Here is a 21,623-nt window from a genome sequence, read left to right on the forward strand (position 1 = left end):
ATGTCCAGTTATCCTCGGCTGGAGATCAAACTCTTACAAAAACAGTCTACGAAGGGAGTAAATGCAGTCCGAACCCAAAGTAAAGATAATTAGAAATAAAAAAACCCAATACAAACCACGCTGAAGTACTTAACACGACAGGCCAGGATGATAAATTGCAGACTTCCAAAAGATAATGTAGCATCCACAGTTGGGAGGACGCCAAAACCCAGAAAAGCCTCGACAAAGATAATGCACGCTTTGTTTCCAGCAACTTTGCCATGCACAGTTTGCCCTTCCCAGCTGCAGCCCATGAAGGGGATCAGGGCCCTTTCCTCTCCCGTAAGCCACGTTGCTCCCTCCTGCATTCCTCCCTGCGTGCCCTAGGATGAAGAAGGGGTGGCCCTGGGTCTTCCTCTGAATCCCCAGCCGGATTGTGCCCTTCCCCCAGTTTCTTCCACAGCCAACGGAGCCACACTCCCACTCCCTGTCAGCTGCTCAATCTCTCCCTCAGAATCAGACTCCAACAAGGGCATGACAGAGCCTCAGACCTAGGCAGCTCTCGGGTTTCTGTACTTTGTTTAGCGACCATTCTAAGTTACAACATTACTGAGAAAAGAGACTTATGACCATTTTTTCTCTCTTACGACCATTGCAGCATCCCCGTGGTCACGTGATCAAAATTCAGAACGCTTGGCAACTGGCATGTACTTACGACAGTTGCAGTGTCCCAGGGTTACGCGATTCCCCTTCGGAGACTTTCTAACAAGCAAAGTCATCGAAGCCAGATTCATTTAATGGAACATCTGACTCACTTAACAAATGGCAGTGATTTGCTTCAGAATTGTGGCGAGGAAGCTCACTTAGCAACTGTCTCGCTTAGCAACTGTCTCGCTCGACAACAGAAACGTTGGGCTCAATTGTCATACATCAAGGACTGCCTGAAGGGCAAATAAACCCCCTTCCGTTGGAAGCAATCACTGTCCTGAAATCTCCACTCTGGTCCACAAGCCCAGGCGCTTCCAGGCCTCCGTGCCTTTGCAGGCTTTCCACGCAGGCAGGGCACCGGTCTGTTTCTGTGACTTCCCTGCTCCTGCAAGGAGACTGGCTCCAGAATGGCAGGTTGAGAAAAAGGAGCAGGGAGGGAAAGAGGAGGGGGACCCGTAGCATTCGATGTGCAAGCCTCTCTCCCTCTCTCTTGAAACAGGACCTGGGCATGCGCGCCATTGTGGAAGAGAACAACTACATGGAAACAGGTGAGGCTCAAAGAGCAAAGGTGGGCTGTTCTGACCCAGCTCCCCAAACACAACAAACCCTCTGACGTGAACTCAAAAGATTCCTTTATTCGGAATACCGCCAATCCCAGCCAAAAGTTTTTCTCTCACCGCAACCTGACAACTCTGTCCGGCAGGGAGATGAATTAGCTGTCTGTCGCATCTATTCACCTCCACCCCCTGCCTTTTATCCCCAGAGGTAGGGTAGCAGCAGTGGCTCTTCTGTTCCCAGGACCAGCCCATAGATTTCCACTGCTCTCCTCTCCTCTGCCTTCTGTGCATCCGCGCATCAGGCACTGGACCCCAGCTGTTCTTCCTCTTCCTCATCAGCCACCTCCAGACCTGGGGGCTGTTGACTCTCCACTTGAGGGCTGACGGACAGCCTAGGCTCCACCTCTGTCTCCGTCTCTGCCTCTGTCTCTGTCTCTCTGTCTCTCTCTCTCTGTCTCTCTGTCTCTCTGTCTCTCTCTCTGCCAGCTCCATTCCCTCTTCCCCCTCGGAGCTCTAAGGTTGCCCTGATGCTGATCCTGACTCTCCTCCTCCTCCTCCTCCTCCTCCTCCTCCTCCTCCTCCTCCTCCTCCTCCTCCTCCTCCTCCTCCTCCTCCTCCTCCTCCTCCTCCTCCTCCTCCTCTGATTTGGCTGCTGGAGGGCTGGCAACCAACAGGCCATAACATGGGTGAAGTTTTAGGGTGGGCAAAGCTAGGATGACCCCCCCCCGCCAGCTGCAATGCTTTCTTCTCCTTCAATGGAGGCATTAGGATAATAGGTTTAACCTGGTTCTTGAATACAGGTAGTCCCTGGCTCTCAGTCATTCATTTAGTTTAGTGCAGTGTAGTGTAGTGTAGTTTAGTGTAGTGTAATGTAGTATATAGTGTAGTGTAGTGTAGTTTAGTGTAGTGTAGTTTAGTGTAGTGTAGTGTACTTTAGTGTAGTGTAGTGTACTTTAGTGTAGTGTAGTGTAGTGTAGTTTAGTGTAGTGTAGTGTAGTGTACTTTAGTGTAGTGTAGTGTAGTTTAGTGTAGTGTAGTGTAGTGTAGTGTAGTGTAGTGTAGTGTAGTGTAGTGTAGTGTAGTGTAGTGTAGTGTAGTGTACTTTAGTGTAGTGTAGTGTAGTGTAGTTTAGTGTAGTGCAGTGCAGTTTAGTGTGGTGTAGTGTAGTGTAATGTAGTGTAGTTTAGTGTAGTGTAGTGTAGTGTAGTGTAGTGTAGTTTAGTTTATTGTCATTGCACCTCGTACAATGAAATCAAACACCATCTTCAGTGCACATCATGACCATGAAAATAAACACAAACACACATCCTTCACACTCCACACATAAAACCGAAAACCCCCGACACCACACCGACACTGCGATACAGCAGAATTCAAAAGAGCTACTGCCCTGGGATAGAAGCTGTTTTTATTATCCTGTACCATCTGCCAGATGGTAATAGTTCAAAAAAAAGTGGTGCCCAGAATGAGATGGATCTTTGAGAATGTTTTGAACTTTCTTAAGGCAGCAGGAGCTATAAAGCTCTTCCAAGGAGGGGAGAGGGCAACCAATTGATCTTCTGGGCAATGACGTTCACCCTCTGGAGCGCTGTCCTATCTGCCCCTGTGCAATTGGCAAACCATACAGAGGTGCAGTAAGTTAAGATACTCTCGATGGTGCAGCGGTAGAAGGTCACCAGCAGTTTTTCATTCAGTTGTTTCCTGAGGAGCCTCAGGTAGTCTAATCTCTGCTGGGCCATTTTGACCAGGGCTGCAATGTGGGCACCCCAAGTCAGGTCCTCTTTTATGGTAACATCCAGAAACTTCAAACTGGCCACTTGCTCCCCTCGGTCTCCCTTGATAAGCAAGGGCTGGATGTCTGATCTGTTCCTTCTATAGTCCACTATCAGCTCCTTGGTCTTATTGGTGTGGAGGACCAAGTTGTTGTCTCCACACCACAAAAGCAACCGTTGGTCCACCTCATCTCGGTAGGCAGACTCATCCCTCCTGGAGGTGAGTCCCAACACTGTTGTATCATTTGCAAATTTAGCAACTGTTCACAGTTGCAACAATACTGGGGGGAAAAAGGGGACTTTTAGGACTCTTGCAACATCCCTCTGTCCTGTGACCCAAATTTGGTTAGGTGGCAATCAGCATGTATTTATGGATAGTTGCCATCCCAGGGTCTCATGACTGCCATTTCCCACCTTCCCAGCCACCTTCTGGCAAGCAAACTCAACGGGGAGCCAGATTGCAATGATCCGCTTAACGGCCGGAATGAATTTGTTTGAGCACCGTGGGCAAAAATGGCCGTGAAATTGGGGGCACGGCTCACTTAACAACCGAAGCCCTGGAAATTCTGACTGGGGCCATCCCTCGAGGGAGGTCCCATCCTGTCTTTTCTGACATTATGCCAAGAACCTAAAACGAAACGGATTGAGCTTAGATCAAAGCAAGCGCACCTTCCCGAAGCCAACCAAGGTACACGCTAACCGTGGTTAACGTGGGGTCAGGACACACGCCGTCGTTCGTTTGAGTCGCCCTTGCCACTCCATGGTTGGTGGGTTGGTGGCTGAGTGTGTTATGGCAACACAACTGAGCTACTACACACCCGTATCCTCTTGTATCGGGAATGGCAGGTGCCATGCTGGATGGACGAAGATGGTGTCTGTTTGAGGAATGTTGCAACAAATGAGCCAGTTAGTCTAGTGGTTAAGGCGTCGGGCTAGAAACCAGGAGACAGTGAGTTCTAGTCCCGCCTTAGGCATGAAAACCAGCTGGGTGGCTTTGGGCCAAGCACCAGGAGACAGTGAGTTCTAGTCCCGCCTTAGGCATGAAAACCAGCTGGGTGGCTTTGGGCCAAGCACCAGGAGACAGTGAGTTCTAGTCCCGCCTTAGGCATGAAAACCAGCTGGGTGGCTTTGGGCCAAGCACCAGGAGACAGTGAGTTCTAGTCCCGCCTTAGGCATGAAAACCAGCTGGGTGGCTTTGGGCCAAGCACCAGGAGACAGTGAGTTCTAGTCCCGCCTTAGGCATGAAAACCAGCTGGGTGGCTTTGGGCCAAGCACCAGGAGACAGTGAGTTCTAGTCCCGCCTTAGGCATGAAAACCAGCTGGGTGGCTTTGGGCCAAGCACCAGGAGACAGTGAGTTCTAGTCCCGCCTTAGGCATGAAAACCAGCTGGGTGGCTTTGGGCCAAGCACCAGGAGACAGTGAGTTCTAGTCCCGCCTTAGGCATGAAAACCAGCTGGGTGGCTTTGGGCCAAGCACCAGGAGACAGTGAGTTCTAGTCCCGCCTTAGGCATGAAAACCAGCTGGGTGGCTTTGGGCCAAGCACCAGGAGACAGTGAGTTCTAGTCCCGCCTTAGGCATGAAAACCAGCTGGGTGGCTTTGGGCCGAGCACCAGGAGACAGTGAGTTCTAGTCCCGCCTTAGGCATGAAAACCAGCTGAGTGGCTTTGGGTCGAGCACCAGGAGACAGTGAGTTCTAGTCCCGCCTTAGGCATGAAAACCAGCTGGGTGGCTTTGGGCCAAGCACCAGGAGACAGTGAGTTCTAGTCCCACCTTAGGCATGAAAACCAGCTGGGTGGCTTTGGGTGAGCACCAGGAGACAGTGAGTTCTAGTCCCGCCTTAGGCATGAAAACCAGCTGAGTGGCTTTGGGCCAAGCACCAGGAGACAGTGAGTTCTAGTCCCGCCTTAGGCATGAAAACCAGCTGGGTGGCTTTGGGCCAAGCACCAGGAGACAGTGAGTTCTAGTCCTGCCTTAGGCATGAAAACCAGCTGAGTGGCTTTGGGCCAAGCACCAGGAGACAGTGAGTTCTAGTCCCGCCTTAGGCATGAAAACCAGCTGGGTGGCTTTGGGCCAAGCACCAGGAGACAGTGAGTTCTAGTCCTGCCTTAGGCATGAAAACCAGCTGAGTGGCTTTGGGCCAAGCACCAGGAGACAGTGAGTTCTAGTCCCGCCTTAGGCATGAAAACCAGCTGGGTGGCTTTGGGCCAAGCACCAGGAGACAGTGAGTTCTAGTCCCGCCTTAGGCATGAAAACCAGCTGAGTGGCTTTGGGTCGAGCACCAGGAGACAGTGAGTTCTAGTCCCGCCTTAGGCATGAAAACCAGCTGAGTGGCTTTGGGCCAAGCACCAGGAGACAGTGAGTTCTAGCCCGCCTTTAGGCATGAAAACCAGCTGGGTGGCTTTGGGCCAAGCACCAGGAGACAGTGAGTTCTAGTCCTGCCTTAGGCATGAAAACCAGCTGAGTGGCTTTGGGCCAAGCACCAGGAGACAGTGAGTTCTAGCCCCGCCTTAGGCATGAAAACCAGCTGAGTGGCTTTGGGCCAAGCACCAGGAGACAGTGAGTTCTAGTCCTGCCTTAGGCATGAAAACCAGCTGGGTGGCTTTGGGCCAAGCACCAGGAGACAGTGAGTTCTAGTCCTGCCTTAGGCATGAAAACCAGCTGAGTGGCTTTGGGCCAAGCACCAGGAGACAGTGAGTTCTAGTCCCGCCTTAGGCATGAAAACCAGCTGGGTGGCTTTGGGCCAAGCACCAGGAGACAGTGAGTTCTAGTCCCGCCTTAGGCATGAAAACCAGCTGGGTGGCTTTGGGCCAAGCACCAGGAGACAGTGAGTTCTAGTCCTGCCTTAGGCATGAAAACCAGCTGGGTGGCTTTGGGCCAAGCACCAGGAGACAGTGAGTTCTAGTCCTGCCTTAGGCATGAAAACCAGCTGGGTGGCTTTGGGCCAAGCACCAGGAGACAGTGAGTTCTAGTCCCGCCTTAGGCATGAAAACCAGCTGGGTGGCTTTGGGCCAAGCACCAGGAGACAGTGAGTTCTAGTCCCGCCTTAGGCATGAAAACCAGCTGGGTGGCTTTGGGCCAAGCACCAGGAGACAGTGAGTTCTAGTCCCGCCTTAGGCATGAAAACCAGCTGGGTGGCTTTGGGCCAAGCACCAGGAGACAGTGAGTTCTAGTCCTGCCTTAGGCATGAAAACCAGCTGGGTGGCTTTGGGCCAAGCACCAGGAGACAGTGAGTTCTAGTCCCGCCTTAGGCATGAAAACCAGCTGAGTGGCTTTGGGCCAAGCACCAGGAGACAGTGAGTTCTAGTCCCGCCTTAGGCATGAAAACCAGCTGGGTGGCTTTGGGCCAAGCACCAGGAGACAGTGAGTTCTAGTCCTGCCTTAGGCATGAAAACCAGCTGGGTGGCTTTGGGCCAAGCACCAGGAGACAGTGAGTTCTAGTCCCGCCTTAGGCATGAAAACCAGCTGAGTGGCTTTGGGCCAAGCACCAGGAGACAGTGAGTTCTAGTCCCGCCTTAGGCATGAAAACCAGCTGGGTGGCTTTGGGCCAAGCACCAGGAGACAGTGAGTTCTAGTCCCGCCTTAGGCATGAAAACCAGCTGGGTGGCTTTGGGCCAAGCACCAGGAGACAGTGAGTTCTAGTCCCACCTTAGGCATGAAAACCAGCTGGGTGGCTTTGGGTCGAGCACCAGGAGACAGTGAGTTCTAGTCCCGCCTTAGGCATGAAAACCAGCTGAGTGGCTTTGGGCCAAGCACCAGGAGACAGTGAGTTCTAGTCCCGCCTTAGGCATGAAAACCAGCTGGGTGGCTTTGGGCCAAGCACCAGGAGACAGTGAGTTCTAGTCCTGCCTTAGGCATGAAAACCAGCTGAGTGGCTTTGGGCCAAGCACCAGGAGACAGTGAGTTCTAGTCCCGCCTTAGGCATGAAAACCAGCTGGGTGGCTTTGGGCCAAGCACCAGGAGACAGTGAGTTCTAGTCCTGCCTTAGGCATGAAAACCAGCTGAGTGGCTTTGGGCCAAGCACCAGGAGACAGTGAGTTCTAGTCCCGCCTTAGGCATGAAAACCAGCTGGGTGGCTTTGGGCCAAGCACCAGGAGACAGTGAGTTCTAGTCCCGCCTTAGGCATGAAAACCAGCTGAGTGGCTTTGGGTCGAGCACCAGGAGACAGTGAGTTCTAGTCCCGCCTTAGGCATGAAAACCAGCTGAGTGGCTTTGGGCCAAGCACCAGGAGACAGTGAGTTCTAGCCCCGCCTTAGGCATGAAAACCAGCTGGGTGGCTTTGGGCCAAGCACCAGGAGACAGTGAGTTCTAGTCCTGCCTTAGGCATGAAAACCAGCTGAGTGGCTTTGGGCCAAGCACCAGGAGACAGTGAGTTCTAGCCCCGCCTTAGGCATGAAAACCAGCTGAGTGGCTTTGGGCCAAGCACCAGGAGACAGTGAGTTCTAGTCCTGCCTTAGGCATGAAAACCAGCTGGGTGGCTTTGGGCCAAGCACCAGGAGACAGTGAGTTCTAGTCCTGCCTTAGGCATGAAAACCAGCTGAGTGGCTTTGGGCCAAGCACCAGGAGACAGTGAGTTCTAGTCCCGCCTTAGGCATGAAAACCAGCTGGGTGGCTTTGGGCCAAGCACCAGGAGACAGTGAGTTCTAGTCCCGCCTTAGGCATGAAAACCAGCTGGGTGGCTTTGGGCCAAGCACCAGGAGACAGTGAGTTCTAGTCCTGCCTTAGGCATGAAAACCAGCTGGGTGGCTTTGGGCCAAGCACCAGGAGACAGTGAGTTCTAGTCCTGCCTTAGGCATGAAAACCAGCTGGGTGGCTTTGGGCCAAGCACCAGGAGACAGTGAGTTCTAGTCCCGCCTTAGGCATGAAAACCAGCTGGGTGGCTTTGGGCCAAGCACCAGGAGACAGTGAGTTCTAGTCCCGCCTTAGGCATGAAAACCAGCTGGGTGGCTTTGGGCCAAGCACCAGGAGACAGTGAGTTCTAGTCCCGCCTTAGGCATGAAAACCAGCTGGGTGGCTTTGGGCCAAGCACCAGGAGACAGTGAGTTCTAGTCCTGCCTTAGGCATGAAAACCAGCTGGGTGGCTTTGGGCCAAGCACCAGGAGACAGTGAGTTCTAGTCCTGCCTTAGGCATGAAAACCAGCTGAGTGGCTTTGGGCCAAGCACCAGGAGACAGTGAGTTCTAGTCCTGCCTTAGGCATGAAAACCAGCTGGGTGGCTTTGGGCCAAGCACCAGGAGACAGTGAGTTCTAGTCCTGCCTTAGGCATGAAAACCAGCTGGGTGGCTTTGGGCCAAGCACCAGGAGACAGTGAGTTCTAGTCCCGCCTTAGGCATGAAAACCAGCTGAGTGGCTTTGGGCCAAGCACCAGGAGACAGTGAGTTCTAGTCCCGCCTTAGGCATGAAAACCAGCTGGGTGGCTTTGGGCCAAGCACCAGGAGACAGTGAGTTCTAGTCCCGCCTTAGGCATGAAAACCAGCTGGGTGGCTTTGGGCCAAGCACCAGGAGACAGTGAGTTCTAGTCCCGCCTTAGGCATGAAAACCAGCTGAGTGGCTTTGGGCCAAGCACCAGGAGACAGTGAGTTCTAGTCCCGCCTTAGGCATGAAAACCAGCTGGGTGGCTTTGGGCCAAGCACCAGGAGACAGTGAGTTCTAGTCCCGCCTTAGGCATGAAAACCAGCTGGGTGGCTTTGGGCCAAGCACCAGGAGACAGTGAGTTCTAGTCCCGCCTTAGGCATGAAAACCAGCTGGGTGGCTTTGGGCCAGCCCCTCCCTCTCTCAGCCCAACCCACCTCACAAGATTGTTGTTGTGAAGAAAACAGGAGGAGGAAGGAATATTAGGTAGGTTCGCCACCTTGATTTACTTATAAAAGTAATAAAGGCAGGATAAAAATCTAATTTAATAAATTAAAAAATAAATAAATGTGTGTCTGCAGTAAAAAGATCACCAGGGGCCCTTTAAAGGCTCTAAAGAGGGTCCGGAAGCAGGGAGCTCTGAATGGAGTGGAGTGGAGTGGAGTGGAGTGGAGTGGAGTAGAGTAGAGTAGAGTAGAGTAGAGTAGAGTGTAGAGTAGAGTGTAGAGTAGAGTAGAGTAGAGTAGAGTAGAGTAGAATAGAATAGAAAAGAATAGAATAGAATAGAATAGAATAGAATAGAATAGAATAGAATAGAATAGAATAGAATAGAATAGAATAGAATAGAATAGAATAGAATAGGAATGAAATGGAAGGGAGGGGAGTGGGGTGGAGTGGAGTGGAGTGGAGTGGAGTAGAGTAGAGTAGAGTAGAGTAGAGTGTAGTGTAGTGTAGTGTAGTGTAGAGTAGAGTAGAGTAGAGTAGAGTAGAATAGAATAGAATAGAATAGAATAGAATAGAATAGAATAGAATAGAATAGAATAGAATAGAATAGGAATGAAATGGAAGGGAGGGGAGTGGGGTGGAGTGGAGTGGAGTGGAGTGGAGTAGAGTAGAGTAGAGTAGAATAGAATAGAATAAAATAGGAATGAAATGGAAGGGAAGGGAGGGGAGGAGAGAAGAGAAGAGAAGAGAAGAGAAGAGAAGAGAAGAGAAGAGAAGAGAAGAGAAGAGAAGAGAAGAGAAGAGAATAACAGGGTTGGAAGGGACCTTGGAGGTCTTCTAGTCCAACCCCCTGCTCAGGCAGGAAACCCTACACCACTTCAGACAAATGGCTGAGGAGTCCACAGGGATTTCTGACTTATAGGTAGGGGGGTTTGAATGGACCTTCTTGGGAGGGGTCCCCCCGTTAATCTCTGGCATTTCACAGGCTACACTTCGAAGTCCAACCCCAACGGCACCGGAGGTTACACCAAGGACACTCCTGGCTTGGAAAGGTGAGTACCTGAGGTTGCCCTCTTCAGGTAGGTGTCTTTGAACCTCTGACCCAAAAATCCAGAGGTGTATGTGTGAGGGGGGATTGGAGGAGCCACTTTTATCCTTTCCTGCCCTGTTGAATTGCAGCCCAGGGAAATCAGAGCTGCGGAATACAGGTAGTCCTTGACATACGATCCCAATTCCGTTTCTAAGCGAGACAGTTCTTAAGTGAGTTTTGCCCCACTTTGCGCCCTTTCTTGCCACCATCGCTAAGTGAATCACTGCAGCTGTTAAGGAAGTAACCCCGGTTAAGTGAATCCGGCTTCCCCCTTGACTTTGCTTGTGAGACGGTCACAAAAGGGGATCGCATGACCCCCACCCCCAGGACACTGCAATGGTCGTAAGTGTGAAACACGGCCATGTCGCTTCTTTCAGTGCTGTTGCGATTTCGAACGGTCACTAAACGAACGTGTGATGACCCAAACGGGTGTGGCACAAAGGCAACTCAGTCAGATAATCAGGAGGAGTCCCTTTATTATCTCCAACTTTGCCCCCAATGTCCTGGTTACCTTCTGGGCTGGAGAAAAACTCTCCCAGGAACAGCCTTTGGCTGCAGGGAATCAAGTCCAAAACGTGGTCAACAAAAACTGTAACTATAAGTCCAATCAAGGCAAGAGGAGGTTATGAGTTTGGCAGGGCAGGAGAAGGAATTCCAGACTTGAAGGCACGGCAGTAATTCAACACAGTTGGGAGGATGCCAGGAACACAGATAAGCAAAGTCAACCCAAGGTAAACTCACGTTTGTTCTCAGCAGCATGCATCTCTTTTAAACTCTCATTCCCAGGTGTGGCTAATGAAGGGAATCAGGGCCCTTTCCTCCCCCGTAAGCCATGCAACCCACGTTGCTCCCTTCTCTGTTCCTCCCTGCATGCCCTAGGATGAAGAGGCGGTGGGCCTGGGTCTTCCTCTGAACTCCCTCTCCTTTGTTCTCCCTCTTCCCTGCTCTGCCCAGCCGGACTTTGCCCTTCCCCAGTTTCCTCCACAGCCAACGGAGCCACACTCCCACTCCCTGTCAGCCGTTCATCTTCCTCCTCAGGTTCAGACTCTGACAGGGGCATGAGAGAACCCTTTTCCACTTGCAGGGGCCTCAAGGGACAGACGGGGTACCCAGTGCCTCTGCAAACGGATGCCAACCTGCGTCTGCACCTGGCCGAGCGGGAACAGGCGCTGCTGGCTTCCCAGGAGACCATCCAGGTGAGGGCAGGATGCATCTTGTCTGAAGTGGTGTAGGGTTTCCTGCCCAGGCAGGGGGTTGGACTAGAAGACCTCCGAGGTCCCTTCCAACTCTGTTATTCTATTCTATTCCATTCTGGCACCCACTGATGGCCGGGAGGGGGGCTTGGCTCAGCCACCTCCCTCTCCCCATTATCTTGTGGGTCGTGTGACCCTCTCGGCTTCCCCACACTTGTTGAGGGCAGGATGCTGAGGAAAGCCCCCCCCCCCAAGTTTTCAGGGGCCATGGGGGCCTTGGTCCCTTGAGCCGCTGCTTCTGAGGAAATTAGAATGGAATAGAAATAGAAAAAAAATAAGAACAAAAAAAAGAACAGAACAGAAAAATAAGAATATGGATTGGATTGGATTGGATTGGATTGGATTGGATTGGATTGGATTGGAATGGAATGGAATGGAATGGAATGGAATGGAATGGAATGGAATAGGATAGGATAGGATAGGATAGGATAGGATAGGATAGGATAGAACAGAAAAAACAGAACAGAACAGAATAGAAATGGGACAGAACAGATTAGAAATGGAACAGAACAGAATAGAAATGGAACAGAGCAGAATTGAAATGGAGCAGAGCAGAACAGAATAGAATAGAAGTGGAACAGAACAGAATAGAAATGGAACAGAACAGAATATAATAGAAATGGAACAGAATAGAACAGAATAGAAATGGAACAGAACAGAAATGGAACAGAACAGAATAGAATAGCAATGGAGCAGAACAGAATAGAATAAAATAGAAATGGAAGATAACAAAATAGAAATGGAGCAGAACAGAACCAAACAGAATAGAATAGAAATGGAACAGAATAGAATACAACAGAGAATAGAAATGGAGCAGAATAGAATAGAATAGAATAGAATAGAAAAGAAATGGAACATAACAGAATAGAAATAGAGTAGAACAGAACAAAACAAAACAGAATTGAATGGAATAGAATAACAAGAGTTGGAAGGGATCTTGGAGGTCTTCTAGTCCAACCCCCTGCTCAGCCAAGACCCTCTGCAACCTCTCCTCTTAGATTCTGCAGATGAAAATCCGCCGACTGGAACACCTGCTGCACCTGAAGAACGTCCGGATTGACGATCTCTCCCGGCGCCTGCAGCAGGCGGACCCCAAGCGGAAGTGAAGCCCCTCCCCCTCCCGGCTGTGGTTCTCCAGACCATTTCCAGCCACGCCAGGCTGGCTCCCCTCCGGTTCTTTTGAGCGCCCATCGCTTTTCTTCGCAGTCCTCCAGCCCGGCTGAGATGTTGGAAGAAGACTCTCCGTGGAGGTCTTCAGGTTTCAAAGGGCAACCTTTAGCCCGGCCAGCAGCCCCAGCCCAGCCCAGCCCAGGAGAGATCGTCTCCAGAGGAAAGAAGGCCCGGTGACATCCAGTTGTTTGGCCCCTTTCTCCAGGAGAGCTCAGGAGAATCCAGGTCCTTCCAGTCCCCGTCTCCAGGCACCATCGTGTCTGCCTGCTGGAGTGGCAGGAGACCCCCGGAAAAATTCTCCAGCTTCTCTCTCTAGCCAACCAGGGCAAGGAGGCCACAATAATGGTTTATATGAACTTTCTGGCATCTAAGAAGAACATCGGGAACAGTAGAATCCTTAGCCAGGATTTGGCTCTGTTAGGAAGCCAGAAGTTGGCTTGGATCCTCCTCCTCCTCCTCCTCCTCCTCCTCCTCCTCCTCCTCCTCCTCCTCCTCCTCCCTCCTTCTAGTACTGATGCTGTTCGCTAGTTGGGTCATGAAACATCTACAGGAAAACAACCAAGTTCAGAAAGACCCAAGGGCAACTCCAACTCTTCCTCCTCCTCCTCCTCCTCCTCCTCCTCCTCCTCCTCCTCCCTTTCTTCTGAAGTCTAAGGGAAGGAAAACCCTGGTTGGGTGGGTGGAGGAAGACGAATCGCGTCCTCTCTAGGAAAAGCACCACCCAGCTAATACAAGGATTCAGGAACGTCCTTCTCCAGTGGGTTGGCGTCCCCCTACCGTTCCTTCTAGGTCGCTTCTAGCCAGGAGGCTATTTCTGGACCCTCAATTCTCCCTTCCCTATCACCAGAGACCTGAGACGGCCCCATGGCTCGCCTTCCTCAGTTCCAGCTGGGGAATGCCTGTTGGAGGCATCTCCTGGGCGTACCTTCTTGAGGTCCTCCAACATCAAAGTGGGCTTCGAAGCTTTGGTGTGACCTCAGCTGCCTTTCTCGAATTGTTTTTTTTTTGGATCTTGCATGCACCCTCCCTAGCACAAACCCAATGGACCAGAACCCACCCACCTTTTCCCAATTTCTGGCTTCTTCCTGCGGGCGGGGTGTGTGTGTGTCTTGTGAAGACACAGACCGAGGTGTGTTGTGTGTCCACGAGACGAAATCAAGGCCTGTCCCAGAGAAGACGCTGTTCCCCCTCCCCTCCAACTCCCCTCTGTAGAGCTCAGGAGCGAAATATGGGGAGGGATTGCCCGTGTGAGCCTACACATGGGATTTTCACATCCCCCAAATTCACACAGTGACTCTCGATGAGCACCATTGCTTAGGAGTTGACCTCCGAAGAGTGGACTCGCCTTTTCTTTGCCTCACCCTTTTCCCTGAATCTCCAAGATAGGAGGTGGTTGCTTCTATCTCCACCTTGAAACCTAAGAGGAGAATTTGTGTGTGTGTGTGTCTGTGTGTGTGTGCGCATGCGGGGTAGTGGGTATAAGGTGGGCCCAGCATCTGGACCATTAAAAGTGCCTTTGAACACTGTACGCAGTGAGGAGGCCGCCAGAGTTTGACCCAGGCTCCGCTGGTCCTTTGGAACGGTTTAGGATGGAAGCTCCGGGAAGACAAGCCTTGCTTTGATCTTGGCCATCTCGTTTTCTACTCTCCTCCTGTTTCCCAAAGAGCTCCCCCCACCCCACCCTCTGAGAAGCTCATCAATCCAACTTGAGATTTGCACATCCGGTAGGAAGTCGTCCTGTCAACCCTCGGCACTTTCCTTGCTGAGGTGCCAGCACGAGGTGTGAACATTCCCACAACAGTTGTTGCTGGTGCTGGCGCTTCTGTTGCACAGGAAGAGAAGGAAGGGAGTCGTTAGAAGAGAGGAAAGAATGGTCCACCTTTAGGAACCTCCTTCCACAATCTCAAACCTTACTTGGAGAAGTGGGTGAGCCCTGGGGGTGGGGGGAGTTGAGAATTAAGTCACTCACTTTGGGGAGTCTACACAAAGATGAAAGGAGAAGAGTTCAACATGTATTGGAGCTCTGAATCGTTCCTCAAACCGGGATTAGCCAAGATCTAACAAGCTGTCCCTTTGGTCTCTTGTAGGACATAGAGATCTCTAATGATGGTTGTTTTCAAATTGTCCCATGATTTCCTCCTGGGATACTGGATTTCTTCCCCACCTAGTGCCTTCTATACACCTTTTGCTTCCATCATGGAAGCCTCCCATGAATCCTTGTGGCTTAATTCTGCACGGGCCCCATCCTTTACTCCCACGTGGCCCTGCATAAAGTATCCCCAGGTGCCTTCAACTGAGTTCAGGGGGACCTCTTGGCGTGGATGTAGATTTTGGGGGGTTGCCACACACTTCTCAGGGTTCAGTTATCACCGTTTGGGCCATCGTAATGAAGGGTCTAGCCATGGTTTGGATGACCTCTGGGGGTCTCTTTTCCTGCAAAAGAGTCTCGGGGAACAGCCCGAACACTACAAATCTCCAGCCCGTCTGTGTGAATCGTGGTTATCTCTGGAAAAAAACGGACCGGCTTATGCTTCCTAATGCTTATTTATCCTGGCTAAGCGGGGGAAGAAGGGGGGAGAGACTTCTGCAGGGGGTGAGGCTGTCTCGAGCTTCGGCACGTGCCAGAAAACAAAACAAAAATAAGATAAACAAAACAAAAACAAACAAAAAAAAAAGCCAGAGGGTGTAATACCCTGAGTGGACAGCAGAGGACGGTTTTTAGCTGGCTTTTACCAATGGCAAAACCTCTCGGCAATGCACTTATGGGTCCAATTAGCTTGCTTTTGCGTGGGGCCAGCGCTATTTTTCTGTACGATCACACGGCTTCCTTCTCTAAAGGTAATTTCCATCTGTTTTTCAGCATTAAAGGCTTTAAAAACCTCCCTCCCTTCTCTCTCTCTCTCTCTTGTGTGTTTGTGGGGGGGGTCACAACAGGACGCCCAAAAGTGTGCAACGTGAAGCTATCACCCACTCCGTGTGGGTCAAAATATTCCTTGAAATGTTCCTATCTCGCCCCCCCACCCTCCTTTTGCCCTTTTCAATCCCGCATCCATCTGCTGAGCGTGGAAATGGAGCAGGAACCCCGCGAAGCGTGAAAGCAGGTTTTCTGAGTAACGTCCCTGAATTAGGGTGCTGGAGGCTAAAACATATGGTTGCAGGAATTGGGTTATGTCTACTTTAATAAAAAAAAGAAAGACTAAGGGTGACGTGAGAGCAGTATTTCAGCACTTGGGGGGCTGCCACAAAGAAGAGGAAGGAGGGGGTCGAGCTATTCTCCAAAGCACCAGAAGGCAGGACAAGAAGCAATGGATGGAAACTAATCAAGGAGAGAAGCAACCTGGAATTAAGGAGAAACTTTCTAACAGTGAGGACAGTTAACCAGTGGAACAGCTTGCCACCAGATGCTGTAGGTGAGTGGTGGCAAACCTTTTTGGGCTCCTGTGCCAAAAATTGTGCGCACGCTTGCACTTGTGTGCCAGCACCCACAAGGCAATGCGCTCCTCCCCACGCGCCCCCTACGCCTGCGTGTGTAATCCCCACCCACTCACCCACCCACCCCGCCGCTCCCTTACCTGCACTCCGCCTCCCAGCTTATTTTGGGCCAGTTTGAAGCCTTTTCCGGCCTCCCAAAGGCTTGAGGAAGGCTTCTGCAGGATTTGCAGGCTGAAAATAGGCCCGTTTCATCACTTCCTGTATTTTCGGAAAAACAGGAAGTGATGAAAGTTTTCGACCTGCAGAAGCCTGCAGAAGCCTTCCTCAAGCCTTTGGGGGGCCGAAAAAGGCCTCAAACCAGCCGAAAATCAGTTGTGAGGCACACACATGCCCAGTGAGGTAAGTTTGCCTGCAGCTCACGTGCCAGCTCACGTGCCAGCTTTGCATGCCACCTGTGGCAGGTGTGCCATAGGTTCACCATCACAGTTGTAGGTGCTTCAACACTGGAGGTCTTTAAGAAGAGACTGGACAACCATTTGCCTGGAATGGTGTAGGGCCGTGATAGCAAAACTATAGCACACGTGTCACAGGTGGCGTGCAGACCCCTCTCTGCAGCCATGCCAGCCGTCGCCCCATCCCAGCTCCACCGCGCATATGCATACATCCCCTGCCAGCTTTTTTTTCGTGTCTCTGCCAGGCACGTGGGGAGGGCGGGGCACATGCAGAGGACATGTGTGCACATGTGTGGGGGGGTGGGGCGCATGTGTGTGGGGTGCTTGCATTGCAGTTCCTGCACGTGTGCACCCCGCCGTGCCCTGTTTTGGACCTGGAAAGCCTCCTGCACCAACCTGGAAGCCAAAACAGGGCGCATGGGGGGTGGGGGGAACGCATGCACGGGGGGAGCACTCACATTGTATTTTGGGATTACGTGCCCGCACACACGTGCTTTGGGCACATGCCTTCATTCACCCCCGCGCACCGAAAAGGTTAGCCATCCCTGGTGTAGGATCTCCTGGTTGAGACTACAAGACCTCCAAGGTCCCTTCCAGCTCTTTGTTATGCTTGTCGGAGAGACGGAACGCATGACTGGGAACGTTCAACCCCTTTCCAGAAATAATCTTTGTTTTTGAAGGAAAGTTTACGCTTTCAACTCCTCTGTCTCCCTGCGGTGAAAGGACATCACGCAAGCATGAAACCATCTGGAAGGCATTTAAGGCGAAGAGGAGTTTATTTGGAAGGGACCACAATTCCCCTGTGGTTCCCCCCCCCCCCCCCGCCGATCACGTCCCATTGCCAAGCATCAGATTACAAGTGGGAGCATCAGGAAGCTTAGTTCCTTGCCCATCTGTGGACGTGGGCAGCCTCCTGTGGTGAAACCTCATCCTGAAATAGGGCCAATGAGGCCTGTCCTGCCCACTTGCCCCCAAACCTGCAGGAAAAGCAAAGGGGATTGGTCCCGCAAGCCAACGTAGGTTAGTCTGCTCTATTGCCTTCCCCGTAGCTACCTTCGGTTGTGAAAGTTGGACCTTCAAAAAGGCAAAACAAAATGAAATTCAACGGTAAACAAAATGAAATTCAACGATTGAAAAAAAAAAATGAGGTTCTGGCATTTAGGCAAGAAAAAAACAAATGCACAGGTACGATACAGGCGGTACCTTGGCTCAGTAGTAGTAACTGTGAGCAGGATCTTGGAGTCCTAGTGGACGATCACTTAAATATGAGCCAGCCAGTGATGGGATTCAGCCAGTTCTGTGGGTGTGGCTTCTTGGGCGTGGCACGGCTTGGTGGGGCACGGCTTGGTGGGCGTGGCAGGGGAAGGTTACGGCAAAATCCCCCTTCCCTCCCCACTAACCTGCTTTCCAGTTCTGTTCTCCTGTGCAGGGCAAGCGAAGAAGACCCAGCCGATCAGCTGGGACTCGATGGGAGGCAGAGAATAGATGGGGGTTGGTGGGGCTAGTCAGAGGTGGGATTGGCCGGTTCTCCGAATGACTCAAAATTTCTGCTGCCGGTTCTCAAGAACCGGCCCGAACCAGCTGAATACAACCTCTGAAGCCAGCCATGTTCGGCAGCAGCCAAAAAAGCCAGTGTGGTCCTAGATTGCATTAACAGAGGGATAGAATCAAGATCATGGGTTAATACTACCTGGTAAGACCACACTTGGAATTGTGCATCCATTTTTGGTCACCATAATATAAAAAAAAAGATATTGAGACTCTAGAAAGAGTGGGCCTGGGCCCAGTTCCGGACTGCGGCCCCAGGGGTTTGACTAGAACAGTGGTCACCAACCACCAGTGGGGACCACTGGTGGTGTGAGAGAAAATTTTGGTGATCCGCAGAGAAACGTAACCCCCAAAGCAATTAATCCAGGTTGTGTGGGAACACAAGGCTTACATCACTTGCATTGCGAACAACACAAGGTAGTGAGGGGAGGGGGGAAAGGGCGGTGGGCGGGAACTTGCCCCACTCACCTCATGTACCTGGCCTGGCCACCAGGCTGCTTCTTTCCACTTCGTTCTTCTTCTGCTTTTGGCTGCACGCAAGGAAAGCAGCAAAAGTCTTTCTTTCTCTCCCCCAAATTCTGCCAGAAATGAGTCTTTGGGACCCTGCAAGGCCTCCTGCTCCAAGAGGCTGCGCCAGCACAATAAGTCTCACAAAGACTCATTTCTAGCGGAGTTTGGGGGAGAGAAAGAAAGACTTCTGCTGCTTTCCTTGCATGAAGCCAAAAGTCTCTCTCTCTCTCTCTCCCCCTGAGAACGGAGCTGGAGACGGTCTCCTGCGATCCCAAATAAAGAACTATTGATCAGGAGGAAAACGGGGTGGGGGATTTTCCTGAAGACTTTTTGGGGGATTTTCCCAGGGTCTCTAGTCCACAAGATTTAAAAGTATGAGTTTGGTGGTCCCTGAGGTCCAAAAGGTTGGCGACCCCTGAACTAGAAAACCTTCAAGGTCTCTTCCCACTCTGTTATTTTGTTATCCTTTCTGCTAGTTTTTTTTTTTTCTTTTATGAGCAAAGAACTTTCCAGGGAACAAACCGCACCTTGTTCTGAATCCAAGCCGACCCCCTTAGTGAGGGGTGGGATTCTACCGGTTTCGGCCTGGTTCGTGAGAACCGGTAGCTCCAAAGATCAGCTGTGAGCAAACCAGTTCACTCCGACGATCAGCTATTGGGCCCACCTGCTTCTGTGCTTTATTTCCGCGTTTTGCAGCTGAGCCCATTTGCGCAGCACAAGGTGAGTTGCAAATGCTGTGCGCGTGCTCAACGCGGTTGTCACACCGGTTGAATCCCACCCCTGCCCTTTGTGGATGCTAGGTTCAAGGAACAGGGCTTGTTCCGGGCTGCTGCTTCTTCCACTTGCAATGAAAGCAAAGCTCTTTGGCTCTGAAGGCCCAATCAGCTCCCCCCTCCCCCCCAGGCACTGCCACCTGGCCTTTGAACCCTTTGCTGGTATTTCAGGCCCCCAAATTCCCAGCGGGGGCCTGACTTTTGCCCTGGCGCAGCCGGGAGTCCCTAGTTGGGGAAAACCCTTGATAAACAACTCAGATGTCAGATAGATTCCTGTCTCTGCCGTTGCTTCATTGCCATGAATCACAGAAAAGATGCTGAGACTTTGGGGGGGAAAAAATCATGGAAGATCAACTAAGACAGGGGTCCCCAAACTTGGCCACTTTAAGACTTGTGGACTTTCAACTCCCAGCTGGCTGGAGAATTCTGGAAGTTGGAAGTCCACAAGTCTTAAAGTTGCCAAGTTTGGAGACCTCTGAACCGAGATGATGAAAAGGTCTGGAGATTAAAACATACGAAGAACCTCTGCAGGTTTTGGGGTACGTCCAGTCTAAAGAAAAGAAGAATCGACATGATAGCAATATTCCAGTATTTGAGGGCTGCCCCAAAGAAGAAGAGGGGGTCAAATTATTCTCCAAAGCGCCTGAAGGCAGGACGAGAAGCAACAGATGGAAACTCATCAGAGAGAGAAGCAACCTAGAGTTAAAGGAGAAACTTCCGAACAGGGAGGACAATTAACAGGCGGAACTGCTTGCCACCAGAAATTGTGGCTGCTCCATCGCTGGAGGCCTTTAAGAAGAAACTAGACAACCACTTCACAGAAATAGGATAGGTAAAAGCAGAGCCAAAGATCTAAAAATTAGGTAGAAAGCAAGAAAGCAAGAAAAAGGAAGGAAGGAAGGAAGGAAGGAAGGAAGGACAGGAAAAGATAGAGGGAGGGAGGATAGGAGGGAGGGAGGGAGGGAGGAAGGAAGGAAGGCTTTCTAGCTAATCTAAATTTCCTGGCACAGCAGAAGAGCTGATGGTCGGGGGTGGGTGGGTGTGGAAGGAAAAATAGCAACTTAGCAGGCAAGTTTCCCGGGCAAGGAGTGAGTGGGCAGGAACGGTTCCCAATGGCCATGTGGTTGGCGCAGCCTTGTGCTCCCACCTAGCCTGGATTAATTGCTTTGGGGGGGGTGCTTTGAGGGTGACATTTCTCTGCGGACCACCAAAATTTTCTCGCGGACCACCAGTGGTCCCCGGCTCACTGGTTGGCGATCACTGCTATGTGTCATAAAAATAGATCTAACAGTTAATTTTCCCTTTTCCCCTATGTTGTTAATTTAATGCTGATTACATATTTGTTTCCATTTCCATTTATATCCGTATTTACAACCTAGCTACTTTTTCATCTCCTTTTTCCCTTTAAAGTTCCCTTTAAATATTCAGATCGTATTTGTCCATTATATTTCTTTTTCTTTAACTTACAAAAGTTTAACTTTCATTCCTATAAAGCGTCAACACTTTCTTCTTTCCCTCGACTCCATGGATTCATACATTTTGCTCCAGACTCCATTGTACTCTGTCTCACCCTTATCCTTAATTTCTAGAGTTAGTCTGTCCATCTCTGCACAGACTAATATTTTCCTTATTATTTCACTTTCAATAGGGGACCTCCTTCTCTTTCCTATCCTCCCACCCTCTGTCTTTCTCCTGTCCTTCCTTCCTTCCTCCTCCTCCTCCTCCTCCCTCTATCTTTTCCTGTCCTTCCTTCCTTCCTTCCTTCCTTCCTCCTCCTTTTCCTGTCCTTCCTTCCTTCCTTCCTTTCCTTCCTTCTTCCTCCTTCCTTCCTTCCTTCCTTCCTCCCTTGTCTTCCTTCTCCTTCCTGTCCTTCCTTCCTCCCTATCTTTTCCCTCCCTATCCTCCCTCCTTCCTTCTTTCTTCCTTCCTTCCCTCCCTTTCTATCCTCCCTCCTCTGTCCTCCCTCCTCCCTCCTTCCTTCCTCATTCCTTTTCCTTTCCTTTCCTCTCTCTCCTTTTCTCCCTTCCTCTGTCTCGCCTTTCTCCCTCCCCTCTTCCTTTTTCTTCTTTCCTCCCTCCCTTTCTTTCACCTCCCTTTTTCCTTCCTTTGTTCCTTTCTTCCTCCCTTCTTTTGATATTTTTCTTTCCTTTCCTACCTTCCACCTCCCTTTTCCCTTCCTTTTTTTCTTCACCTCCCCCTCCTCCCCTTCTTCCACAAAGCACAGCTGTACATAACATTCCCCCCACGGCCCTACTTTTGAATTTTAAACCCTTGATTGCAAACGGCTTGCATGTTTTGCAATAACAGGAAGCGGAAAAGCTATCAGAATCAGAAGTCAATAGCACACCCAGGGACGGATACAAAGGTCCCGAGACAGCTTCCCTCCAGCCCACCCTCAAACACTGAGCAGGTGTTCATGCAACAGGAGGAAACACAGGGAAGTCGTTGGCAATTGAACGTGCCAGTAAAGGAGAATAGCTGTAGCTCAGGGTTGAAAGGAGTCCTTGAGCTTGCTTGTTTTCTTGTAGACGTTTTATGACCCATCTTGGGAACAACATCAGCGCTAGGAGGGAGTGGTGTTTGCAGA

The 21,623-nt window shown here is 51.0% G+C and overlaps 1 protein-coding gene across 2 annotated transcripts in view; it reads left to right on the forward strand.

Annotated features, from left to right (window-relative positions):
* Positions 1-15,197, forward strand: part of SPEF1 (sperm flagellar and cilia associated 1) — a 30,805-nt gene extending 15,608 nt beyond the window's left edge. For both annotated transcript variants that reach the window (XM_087962705.1, XM_087962706.1), the window contains 4 exons: positions 1,187-1,235; positions 9,794-9,860; positions 10,983-11,094; positions 12,150-15,197. In XM_087962705.1, the coding sequence (XP_087818831.1) occupies positions 1,187-1,235; positions 9,794-9,860; positions 10,983-11,094; positions 12,150-12,257 (336 nt within the window). In that variant the 3' untranslated portion in view covers positions 12,258-15,197. The remainder of the gene's footprint in view (positions 1-1,186; positions 1,236-9,793; positions 9,861-10,982; positions 11,095-12,149) is intronic.
* Positions 15,198-21,623: the final 6,426 nt, after the last annotated feature.

Source organism: Notechis scutatus, chromosome 4, assembly GCF_049901735.1.
Source record: "Notechis scutatus isolate UNSWTSFEM ecotype Mainland chromosome 4, rNotScu1.2, whole genome shotgun sequence".
Taxonomy (NCBI): domain Eukaryota; kingdom Metazoa; phylum Chordata; class Lepidosauria; order Squamata; family Elapidae; genus Notechis; species Notechis scutatus.